The sequence below is a fragment of the Corythoichthys intestinalis genome, chromosome 15, assembly GCF_030265065.1.
Source record: "Corythoichthys intestinalis isolate RoL2023-P3 chromosome 15, ASM3026506v1, whole genome shotgun sequence".
In the NCBI taxonomy this organism is placed as follows: domain Eukaryota; kingdom Metazoa; phylum Chordata; class Actinopteri; order Syngnathiformes; family Syngnathidae; genus Corythoichthys; species Corythoichthys intestinalis.
Window position 1 is genome coordinate 37,533,835 of NC_080409.1, and position 12,970 is coordinate 37,546,804.

At 42.6% G+C, this 12,970-nt stretch overlaps 1 protein-coding gene across 3 annotated transcripts in view; it reads left to right on the forward strand.

Moving 5' to 3' along the window:
* The window catches only part of sptb (spectrin, beta, erythrocytic), a 114,375-nt gene that overhangs the window by 49,924 nt on the left and 51,481 nt on the right, over positions 1–12,970 (forward strand). For all 3 annotated transcript variants that reach the window (XM_057859090.1, XM_057859091.1, XM_057859089.1), the window contains 6 exons: positions 1,380–1,538; positions 1,618–1,920; positions 1,998–2,148; positions 2,482–2,771; positions 5,650–6,230; positions 10,446–10,583. In XM_057859090.1, coding sequence (XP_057715073.1) covers positions 1,380–1,538; positions 1,618–1,920; positions 1,998–2,148; positions 2,482–2,771; positions 5,650–6,230; positions 10,446–10,583 — 1,622 coding nt within the window. The remainder of the gene's footprint in view (positions 1–1,379; positions 1,539–1,617; positions 1,921–1,997; positions 2,149–2,481; positions 2,772–5,649; positions 6,231–10,445; positions 10,584–12,970) is intronic.

A 12,970-nucleotide genomic window follows, 5' to 3' on the forward strand; every position in this document is an offset into this window, starting at 1 on the left:
CCTACATAATATAGCATTTAAGCTAGCGGACTTTTGCTATGCAAGTTAGCCAATTGATCTTTGTAAGTAGGGTTGCCACCTGTTCCTTGAAATAAGGAACGATCCGTAATCGGGATTTAAATTTTGTGTTCCGTATTGAACTAATACTGGAATATAGATGAATACATAAATTTCTACGCATTTTAAGAGTTTTGGGAATGTCCCTTTTTTTCTGCCTGTACAGCTTTGGGCGCGAGGGGGGCGTCTCATATTATTTCTGAAAGGTGGCAACCTTATTTGTCAGATAATTAATATTTTTTTCATTTGAGGCTAAGCTCAGGCGTGCTAAAAATGGTAATATAGGCTTTAGTTGAGCTTTATTTCAGTCATGGACTGGATATAAAAAAATTAATAAATACCGTATTGCCCCTAATATAAGACGGCCCTGATTATAAGACGACCCCGTCTTTTTCAAGACTCAAGTTTGAAAAAAGACTTTTTGAACACCAAATTAATTTTTATACTGAAAATAATTACAGTACATCCGAAACAAATGATTATAACAATATATTTGAGAGTGAAAGCATGTTATTTTGCCTCACTCAAATCTTAATATCTGAACATTTAGATATGTTAACTAAATTGCAATCACATTCGTAAATGAATGGCTTCTGGTTTTTGAAATGTGAATAAACCAATCTGTCGTGATAAAACAAAAAAAATTGCAATAACTGCATTAACCGTCAAAGTGAAGTCTAACTGTAACTGTAGTCATGAAACAAATCTGAATAAAGAAAAACATTGCAATAAAATAATGCAAACTGGTTAAACTAGCTGAGTAGCTAAGATCTGTCATGACAGAACATCGCTTCAATGATATCTGGCGCCATCTAGCATCGTGAATGGGGAGAGTAGCTGAGATCTGTCATGACAGAACATGGCTTCAATGATATCTGGCACCTTCTAGCGTCATGAATGGGTATAATGTCTAGACTGCGAATATAAGACAACCCCCTCTTTTTCAGTCCTATTTCAATGCAAAAAAACACCGTGTTATATTCGGGCCAATACGGTAAATGACGATCTAAGTACAACAAAAGAACAGCTGGCTAACTTGCATTGCAAAAGTCCTCAAGCTTAAATGCTATATAATGCTAATGTTTACCAGATTGTGTCTGGTGCGTACTAGAAACAATTTGGTGCGCACCAGCTGGTTTAAAATGTATTTTATTTCTGTCGATGTCCCTTTAAGGGCTACGTACAAACCCCCAATTTTTCAAAATAATAAATTATAGAGCCATGATTTTGACACCATGATAATGAAACTGATATCGGGCCATGCCTACTTGGGAGTGTCGAATCTAAGTGAACAACTGCGACCAAATTTATGGGATCCACAGGCGTGGAAGCTCCTAGAGCATGCCGAGCATGAGCGCGAGCGGGTTCTGAGGGACGAGCTGATTCGCCAAGAGAAGCTGGAGCAGATGGCCAGACGATTTGACCGCAAGGCCGCCATGAGGGAGACGTGGCTCCTGGAGAACCAGCGATTGGTAGCTCAGGTCAGCCAGGGTCCAGAAAAGTCAGCTCCAGCTATCTAATGGGGCCTCCAAACGTTATAGTATTTTCCGGTCTTTCTAGGACAACTTTGGCTATGACCTGCCGGCGGTGGAGGCGGCGCAGAAGAAGCACGACGCCATCGAGACGGACATCGCCGCCTACCAGGAGCGCGTCCAGGCCCTGGTGGACATCTCAAGGGAGCTGGAGGCTGAGCGCTATCACGACGCCAAGAGGGTGGATGCCCGCAAGGACAATGTCTTGCGCTTGTGGGACTACCTGCAGGAACTGCTTAGGGCCCGTCGATCGCGCCTGGAAAAGAACCTGACGCTGCAGAAGATCTTCCAGGAGATGCTCCACATTATCAGCTGGATGGATGACATGAAGGTAAAAGCGCCATGTCGTTGTCTTTAAACGTCTCTTCAGCAAATATATTTGTTGAATTTTGTGTTTGTTTTGGTTAGGTTCGTCTGTTGTCTCCTGACATTGGAAAACATTTGTTGGAAGTAGAAGACTTGTTACAGAAACACGCTTTGCTGGAGAACGATATTTCCCTGCAAGCAGACAGAGTGCAGAACGCCAGCGCGGCCGCTCTCAAGTTTGCAAATGGAGAGAGTAAGTTTATTTGGTTCACTCAAGAGACATAACTTTCATAAAACATACTCTCTTACCTGGACTGCCAGTAAATGGCTTTAAAAAAACGAAATAAGAAAGTAATACTTAATAAAAGGTTGGAATAAGAGGATTTTGACCGTTTTTGCTCAACACTATTTCAAAGCAAGTAATCAATTATCAAAACTGTTGATTCATTTGTGAAACTGTTTATTTCTAATTAGACACGTAATCATCGCAGCCCTCGTTTTCAGACATAAAGGCCCTCTGAAAGCCTGTGAATTTCACACCTCTTCTCTAGGAAATATTTTTCTCTCTTGTTTCCTAATCTGCCAGATTACAAACCGTGTGATCCCCAAGTGATCCGCGACAGGGTGGAGCACTTAGAGCTCTGTTACCAGGAGCTCCGCACCCTGGCCGCCCAGCGCCGGGCCCAACTGACACAGTCTCGCCGTTTCTGGAGCTTCTTGTGGGAGGCGGTGGAGCTGGAGAGCTGGATCAAGGAGAAGGAGAATATCTTCTCTTCGCTGGACTACGGCAAGGACCTGACCAGCGTGTTGATTCTCCAGAGCAAGCACAGCGCCTTTGAGGATGAGCTGGCTGCCCGGCAAGCCAACCTGAAAATGGTACTGACTGATGATGGCTAATTTTTGAATGATGCATTGTGCAGAGGTTTCTTTTTTTTAGGGACAGTAAATATTGGCCATTACCAGGGTCATTCCAGAAATGAAGGGCATTTGACATTCCAAAATTCAAATTTTAAATCAGACTTCAGACATTAGAGTTCTGACAGTTTTCCAAAAGAATGGGTCAAGCAAATTTATACCCTAGCCCAGGGGTCGGCAACCCAAACTGTTGAAAGAGCCAAATTGGGGCAAAAGCCAAGCTCTCCTATTTTAATGCATACATTGCACTACCCTCCCCTCACAATCCCATCACGGTGCTGAGTAATGGCTGCCAGCCGGGAACCTGGCAGCCACAGTAATAGGGTGGTAGGTGGGTCCCACACTTTTTCCTTACGGCGTGGCCAGCCCTCTGCCTGGGCTGCCGGCCGCGGGAGTGGGAGGAGGTCGGGGCTCCGATCTTGCGTCGCCCCGTGACGGCTCCTCTGCGTTCTCCTGCCTCCGCCTTCCCCTCTCTTCTCTGACTGGGTATCCGCCCTGTGCTCCGTCGCGGGTCGCTGGCTGGGCGCCGGTGTATCGGCGGGGTGTTGCCTGCTCCGGCGGGGGACCCTGCTCTGCCCTGGGCTCGGTGGGCTGCTGGGGGTCCCGTGGCGTGCTGTGCCGGGTGGGGGGCTGTGGCTCGTGGGCTGGGTGGGCGGACGGGGGTGGGCGTGGGGTTGGTGGTGCGTCCCCTCTTGCCATCCCTGAAGGCCGGTTGATGGGTGCGCGGGTGGCCCGGGGGACCACCCTGGATCCCGGGGGGGGCGATGGCTCCTTTGCTGGGCTGCGGGAGGAGGGATGGGCTGCGCTGAATCCCCCGCCCACCCCGCCTACCCACCCCGGGCTGTCTGGGTGGGGGCCGCGGCCCTGGGTTGGCACCCGCATGGCGTCTATGCTTGTCTGCGTGACTGTCTCGCGCCTGGTGGGGCTCACATGCAGCTGGATATGATGGGGTGCGCTCGGGTGGGGGGTCCTGGTGCCAGGATTGGCGATTGGGCGGCGTAGGGTCGGTCGCCAACGGGCTTACACTCACAAGCGATTCACACGATTACTGGATTCTAGATCAAAGAGCTGATTTGTGTACAATCTACCCCTTTCAATCACTTAGCTTATAGACTCCCCCACCCCCATCCCCCTCTTTCCCTGGTCAATAGGCCCCCCACATGGTGTCAACCGGAAATACATCTAGCTGACGATAGCACCAACATATTAGTAGTTAGTGTAGACGTTCAATGTATTTCTTGTTGTAGTTTGTGTTTCTTTTCTTTCTTCTCTTGTGTTTCTTTTCTTCTGTTCCCCCATAACCCCTTCCTGTTCGCTGCTTTGTCATCATAAACGAGGTATGTTGAATGATCACAAAGGGAGTATGTCAGACTCTCAGTGTGAAACATTAAAACTGTTCAGACCATCCAGGCACTTAGACTTCCATTCTCCGTTTCAAACAGCTGAACAGGACAGGTTTAAAAAAAAAAAAAAAAAATGCCTGGAGACACAAAAATTGGAAGTCTTATAATGAAGGCAACACATGCTGTATGTATCTATATTAGCTATATGAGCCTACTATCAAAATGACTAAATTGACTACAAATACAGCTTTCATGATTACCGTATTTTCCGCATTATAAGTTGCACCTACGTAAAAGCCTTCAATTTTCTCTATAGCCAACAGTGCGCCTTATAATCCAATGTGCCTTATATATGGATCAATATTAGTTAATCATGGCATAACTTTCCATTTAGCTCATTTCCATCTTCTGCATAACGCAACGCCAACTAGTACTACTACTACTACTATTGCGCCTTATAATGCAGTGTGCCCTACACATAAAAACGGATTTAAAACAGGTCATTCATTAAAGGTGCGCCTTATACTCCGATGTGCCTTATATATGGATCAATATTAGTTAATCATGGCATGACTTTCTGTTTAGCTCATCTCCATCTTGTGGATGCATAACGCAACACCAACCACTACTACTACTATTACTACTACTACTGCGCCTTATAATGCAGTGTGCCCTATACATGACAACGGTTTTAAAATAGGCCACTCATTGAAGGTGTGCCTTATAGTGCGGGATATACGGCAAATGTTTATTTTCTCTGCAGTGAATCGTATAGAAAATGCCGTGCCACGTGACTACTTTGTTGTACGATGCCGCCTCAAGTTTAACTTAATTACAATATTAATGAATTAGAAGAATGTTAGTGTCATGTTTTTCCTCCTACAGAAACCATATTAAAACTAACAATATGTTTCCCTGAAAAAGCTTCAGGGAGCCACTAGGGCAGCGCTAAAGAACCGCGGGTTGTTGACCCCCGCCTTAGCCCCTATTTTTCTTTTGTTTTTTTTTCAATATCAAAACAGTCAAACTTTTTTGAAACATCTAACTTATGCAACTTTGTTATGCATGATTAGAATAAGACAATTATTTTTTGTATTTTTTTTCTTTACATATGCAGGTTGTCCACTTAGCCAGCAGTAGCTAGCCATTAACAGCTAACCAGTTAGTGACCTGCAATCCTGAGAAAAAAGCTAAATTTAATATGGATTTGTAACCCTGTTACTGTCATTATGCCAAATGCATTATCTAAATATCAAATTAATCATGTAATACGTTTTATACCTCATCTGTAAGCTGAGCGAATCAAGTTTTTTTTTTACTACCGATTATTGATGAATATGTAGCACAAAACCCTATAATTAAGGCTTATTTTGAATCTCAAATGTCCCCCAATTCTGGAATGAATTTTCACTGAGAGACTTTTCAAATCAGCAAGAAACATCAAAGTCATTGGTAGAAATGTTGGACTATGAAACCAATCATTGTTTTTGCAACAGGTTCTAACCCAGGGCAGTGAGATGATCAGGGAAAACCATTTCAGTTCACCGATGATCCAGGAGCGCACAGAAAACGTGGAGCGGCAATGGCGCCAGTTGGAGGATCTCGCAGCTTTCCGGAAACAGAACCTGCAGGACACGCAGAAGTTCTTCCAATTCCAAGGGGACGCCGACGAACTCACGGCCTGGCTACAGGACGCCAAGCGGGAGATGAGCAGCGATGATGTAGGCCAGGATGAGTACACCACGCAGCGACTCCTGCGACGCCACGACGACCTACGCAACGAGGCTACCAAGACGGCCGCCACTGTGGACGCGCTGTCCAAACAGGCCAACGGATTACCCGAGGAGCTGCTGAACACACCTGACATCCAGCGCCGCCTCAAGGACATCAAGGACCTTTTCATGGAGCTCATGTCTCTGGCCGACGTCAGGCAAAAGAAACTGGATGACGCCATGGCGCTGTATACGATCTTCAATGAGACTGACGCCTGTGAGCTCTGGATGGGACAGAAGGAGACTTGGCTTGTAGATTTGGAGGTGCCTGAGAAGCTGGAAGACGTGGAAGTGGTCCAGAATAGGTACACAGTGTATTATTTGGAAAATCTCAGATCCACGATACTATATTATGAGACTGTCTTTTGTATAGTCACGCTTTTAACTCATTGGCTGCCAGGGAATTTCAGGGTTTGCCCCTAAACAACTTGCAAAGCCTGGTGGTAAAGAAGTGTGGCCCATGTTTTAGTACTAAAATAAAAATGACAAAAAGGCACTATTTTCAGATACAGTTAAAAACAAAACAAAAAAAAACAAAAAAAAACAATGTAATGGCATAGAGCTGGGACAAGTTGGATCACATTTCGACACATACGATGTCGCCATTGAGCTTTATACGTATCAAACGTATTAAACGTTCTCCCACTTAAATACTATGGAGAGGTCTGAAATTTTCATTGTAGGTGCATGTCCATTGTGAGAGAGAGAATCTAAAAAGAAAAATCCAGAAATCACAATGTATGATTTTTTAAACAATTTATTTGTGTGATACAGCTGCAAATAAGTCACCATCATATGTGAACACCTCAGAAAATGAATGTTAATATTTGGTAGAGTAGCCTTGGTTTGCAATTACAGAGGTCAAACGTTTCCTGTGGTTTTTCGCTAGGTTTGCACACACTACAGGAGGGATCTCGGCCTACCCATCAGTCAGGTATCTGGGCTGTCGCGGAGAAACACGGAGTTTGAGCTCCCTCCAAAGGTTTTTTACTGGGTTTACGTCTGGAGACTGGCTAGGCCATGCTAGAACCTTGTTTTGCTTCTTACGGAGCCACTCCTTGGTTTTCCTGGCTGTGTGGTTCGGGTCATTGTCATGTTGGAAGACACAGGCACGACCCATCTTCAATGCTTCGACTGAAGGAAGGAGGTTGTTCGCGAAAATCTCACAATACAGGGTCCCAGTCATCCTCTCTTTTTGTCCTGTCCCATGCGCAGAAAAAACACCCCCAAAGCATGATGCTACCATCCCCCATTCTTCACAGTAGGGATGGTGTTCTTGAGATACTACTCCTCATTCTTCTTCCTCCAAACAAGGTTATTGGAATTATGACCAAAAAGTTCTATTTTATTCTTATTTGACCACAAAACCTGCTCCCATGGTCATAGGTAAACTTAAGACAGGCCTTGACATGTACTGGTTTAAGCAGGGGAACCTTCTGTGCCATGATTGATTTCAAACCATGACGTCTAGTGTATTACCAACAGTAACCTTGGAAACTGTGGTCATAGCTCTTTTCAGGTCATTGACCAACTCCTGTCGTGTAGTTCTGGGCTGATTCCTTACCTTTCTTAGGATCATTGAGACGCTACGAGGTGTTATCCTACATGGGGCTCCACTCCGGTTGAGATTGACAGTCATGTTTAGTTTCTTCCATTTTCTAATTACTTCAACAGTGGACATTTTTTCACCACGCTGCTTGGCAATTTCTCTGTAGCCCTCTCCAGCCTTGTGGAGGTGAACAATTTCGTCTCTAGTGTCTTTGGACAGCTTTTTGGTCTTGACCGTGTTACAAGTATGAGTCTTACTGATTGTATGGGGTGAACAGGTGTCTTTATGCTGCCATCGACCTCAAACAAGTGCATCTGATTCAGGATAATGCATTAAGTGGAGGTTGACTTTTAAGAGGCGGACTAACAGGTTTTCAGGGTTAGAATTCTAGCTAATAGAGAGGTGTTCAAATTCTTACTTGCAGCTGTATCACACCAATATATTGTTTTAAAAAATCATGCATTGTGATTTCTGTTTTTTTTTTCTTTTTAGATTATTCTCAGAGTGGACATGCACCTTCGGTGAAAATTTCAGACTCCTCTCTGATTTCTAAGTGGGAGAACTTAAAAAATAGCAGGGTGTTCAAATACTTTTCTTCACTGTTATAAAGCACTAAGGAGAAAACCTGGCATTGATAGACAAACCAGATCTGGTCTAAAAAGTACATGTTTGACCACACTGAAACAAAGGAAGCATGTTAACTACCTTTTTACTGTTCTGTTTTAATTGCATCTCATAAATTATTGGCTACGATCAACAGCAATAGATGAGCCTTGTCTGCTCTTGAAATTACAGTGGGGCAAATAAGTATTTAGTCAACCACCAATTGGAAAGTTCTCGTACTTGAAAAGATTAGAGAGGCCTGTAATTGTCAACATGGGTAAACCTTAACCATGAGAGACAGAATGTGTGAAAAAAAAAAGCAGAAAATCACATTGTTTGAATTTTAAAGAATTTATTTCCGAATTAGAGTGGAAAATAAGTATTTGGTCACCTACAAACAAGCAAGATTTCTGGCTGTCAAAGAGGTCTAACTTCTTCTAATGAGGTCTAATGAGGTCTAACGAGGCACCACTCGTTACCTGTATTAATGGCACCTGTTTGAACTCATTATCGGTATAAAAGACACCTGAACACAATCTCAGTCAGTCACACTCCCAACTCCACTATGGCCAAGACCAAAGAGCTGTCGAAGGACACCAGAGACAAAATTGTAGACCTGCACCAGGCTGGGAAGACTGAATCTGCAATAGGTAAAACGCTTGGTGTAACGAAATCAACTGTGGGAGCAATTATTAGAAAATGGAAGACATACAAGACCACCGATAATCTCCCTCGATCTGGGGCTCCACGCAAGATCTCACCCTGTGGCATCAAAATGGTAAGAAGAACGGTGAGCAAAAATCCCAGAACCACACGGGGGGACCTTGTGAATGACCTACAGAGAGCTGGGACCACAGTAACAAAGGCTACTATCAGTAACACAATGCGCCGCCAGGGACTGAAATCCTGCACTGCCAGACGTGTCCCCCTGCTGAAGAAAGTACACGTCCAGGCCCGTCTGCGGTTCGCTAGAGAGCATTTGGATGATCCAGAAGAGGACTGGGAGAATGATGAAACCAAAATAGAAATTTTTGGTAGAAACACATGTTCGCGTGTTTGGAGGAGAAAGAATACTGAATTGCATCCGAAGAACACCATACCCACTGTGAAGCATGGGGGTGGAAACATTATGCTTTCAGGCTGTTTTTCTGCAAAGGGACCAGGACAACTGATCTGTGTAAAGGAAAGAATGAATGGGGCCATGTATCAAGAGATTTTGAGAGAAAATCTCCTTCCGTCAGCAAGGGCATTGAAGATGAGACGTGGCTGGGTCTTTCAGCATGACAATGATCCCAAACACACAGCCAGGGCAACAAAGGAGTGGCTTCATAAGAAGCATTTCAAGGTCCTGGAGTGGCCTAGCCAGTCTCCAGATCTCAAAGTCCGTGTTGCCCAACGACAGCCCCAAAACATCACTGCACTAGAGGGGATCTGCATGGAGGAATGGGCCAAAATACCAGCAAGAGTGTGTGTGAAAAGCTTGTGAAGAGTTACAGAAAATTTTTGGCCTCTGTTATTGCCAACAAAGGGTACATAACAAATTATTGAGAAACTTTTGGTATTGACCAAATACTTATTTTCCACCATGATTTGCAAATAAATTCTTTAAAAATCAAACAATGTGATTTTCTGTTTTTTTTTTCCCCAACATTCTGTCTCATGGTTGAGGTTTACCCATGTTGACAATTACAGGCCTTTCTAATATTTTCAAATGGGAGAACTTGCACAATTTGTGGTTGACTAAATAATTATTTGTCCCACTGTAACTAGTTTTACAATGACCACATGGTAAATTTGGCATATTATTACTTAACAACACTGAAAACAGGTCAACAACCTTCCGACTGTTGTAACACCTTTAATGTTGTTTGATTAATTAACTCCTAGTCATAAAAACATTTCAAACAATTGATGTGGGAAGTGGATAGAAACCAAAATATCTGATGTCGTGCAAAAATATTGCAACATAAAAGTTTATTTTGGCCAAATCTTTTATATATAAATCAGGTAAAAGTTTTGTTGATGTTAACATTATGTTATGTTGATGTTAACGTTTTGACAAAATGTCGGGAAATTTTCAAGTCTGACAAAAATACTGTATTTTTGCAAAATTTTTTGAAAATTATTATGAAAAATAAAAAAGTGGTTGCGTGTAAAATTATCGAATGATCATTGCCACTCCATTCCAAGTACTAATAAATTGGACAAGAATCATTGTATATGGCAGTGAGTGAGTTAAGATGTATTGTATATGCGTGGGTACCAGCTGGAGAATCATTGGTATAGTGAAAGGATGGATGACTATTTTTTTTTGGATCCAATTTTAGTTGGGTCTTTTGTCTTTCTAAATATGTTTTGTTGCCTCCAGGTTGAGCATGTTGGCTCAGGATATGGCAAACGTTCAGTTGAGAGTAGATGACGTCAACAATGCGGTGAAACAGCTGGAGGACAGCAGACACCCTCGGACTAAAGAGGTCAAGCCGTGCCAGATGAGACTGAATAAAAGGTATTTTTTTCTGTCTTTAGCTATAGGGATTTTTTTTTTTTAATCAATACACTGAGTTCCTGATTTCTGGGCCTTCAGTTACACACTTTGTAAAAAACAAACAAACAAAAAAAATCCCCCATCAAATTCATTGTAAAATGCAACCCTGGTTGCCAGAATAATACCATTAATAAAACAGGAATTCGATAAAAAGTTCACCAGAAAATTTAGTAAGTATAGGTCAGAGGTTGCGCTAGACTTTTTCGTTGTCTGTCATTTTGACTGACAGGGTCATAAAAATCCGGTCATAATCTATTTTTACCCGTCACTTAAATTTTTAAAATGATAATAATGACATATTCAATAGCAGTGTTGGTCAAAAGCGGTGCGTTACTTACTAAACTCTGAATAAATTGAATAAACTACCAGCCATGTTGTGTCTACTCTCTGCTCTGTTGATTTGTCATCCAAGACTCGGGGTGCGTTCAGGTTTGAGAATAGCGCACGTACTTCTGACTCCAAGCTGTTTGTCCCTGCTCATTCAATCAGGCTACGTTCATACTACAGGTCTTAATGCACAAATCCGATTTTTTTTGTCATATCCGTTTTTTTGGCGTGCCCGTTCAGACTGCTTTTGTCCATTGAGACCATTCAAGTATTACGCATACGCTGTAATTCGCAGTCCGACACGCGCCGGTGCGCAGAAGCATCAAAACAAATGACAAGTCATCTGTCATTCCATGGATATCATATTTTGCTTTTCAAAAGGAGGAGACAAATAACAGACATAAATAATCCCCGTTTAGGCTTATATTCACAGTTTATATGGATCGATAGCATGCACGCGCTGTCCGTGCATGTCACACACACATACGGGCAGTTTGCCCCGACTCTCCAAGACGGGCTGCAGCCAGACCCCTCTCCCGACTCTCGGCCGTGTAGGAAATGTTGAAATATAGCTCACATAGAGCAGAGAGAAAACCGATCATTCTCATGCTTATCCTCAACCCATTTTTATTTTTTTATGACTGTTGCCGGCCCTTCCCCAAAAGCCGTGTTCACTGCAAGCTAGGCACTAATAACGCACAGCTGAAATCGGATTTGGGACACTGGACGGTACAGACCGCCGTGACAGTCTGGAAAAATGTGGCCCAGATCGGATTTGAACCACATACAAAAATGACCCAGATCGGATTTGAAATGGTCCACTTCTATGCGACTTGTCCCGTTCAGACCGTCAAGTTAATGCCTGACTCGAGTCGGAAAAACACGAAAAAATTGGATTCGTGCATTAAGACCTGTAGAATGAACGTAGCCTTAGACAATGCTCTCCAAAGCTTCCTAACGTCTCCGTGTTTGCTACACCTGAATTCTAGTTCGGACATTTTTCCGAGGACGGCCAACAACGTCATGCATCAAGAGAGACAATAGCTAATTAATATGCTCACTCGCCACCCTGTGGTCTGGGGTGTGAATTGCAACCTGTCAAAATGACGGATGGACTTCAGTTTTCTTCGTCACCGTTTTAAAAAAACGGTCAACGACGGAAAATATTTGGTTAACGCGACCCCTGTAACGACATGTAAAAGAATTACATTTTAACGGTTTCATTGTACCTCCTGTTCTCATTCTAGATCCTCTCCAACCAGGGTTTTAATCTACATTGTCACTGTGGCAATTGAGTGTGCTCACTAACGGCACAATCCACTGTAAAAAACAAAACAAAAAAGAACGTTAGCAAACTAAAAAAGTCAACCTACAGCATACCACTTTCATTTAATGTAATAAAACTTGCTTACGTCTTCCTGACTTTCCAAACACTCCAACGGGTCTTCAGCAGCTCAACAGTCAGCACATTTGACTGCCAAAAATCCAGTGTGTGTTCCGATTAGGGCTGCAGCTATCGAATATTTTGGTAATCGAGTATTCTAATGAAAATTCAATCGATTAATCGAGTAATCGGATAAAACATTTTTTTTTTTTTTAGGTAAAGAGCAATTATAAATATACATGAGAAAACATGACATTTCACCTAATATTGAACCATTTTTAGACAATTAACGTCTTTATTTTAGATGTACATTGTTGAAAACAGCCAACAATTGCATCTCAAATGTGACTAGAAAAAAACATTCACTGCTTACACTCAAAAAACTAAAAAAAAAAAAAAAAAATCTTATTTCTTACCTAAAAATGTCATTACGCTTGATAGCACACATCACTTCAAAGTGACACTTTTTCCCATGAGTTTCAATTGAATTTCCATTTGTGTTAAGCTATTTTTAAGTTTGAGTTAAGTTTTAAGTTGAAGACTAAATTTTAAGTCCTGATAGGATTTTGAGTTTTTTGCAGTGTTCAAAATAAATGTATGATACCTGCTTTATTGAAGGACATTGCCAGTGCTACTT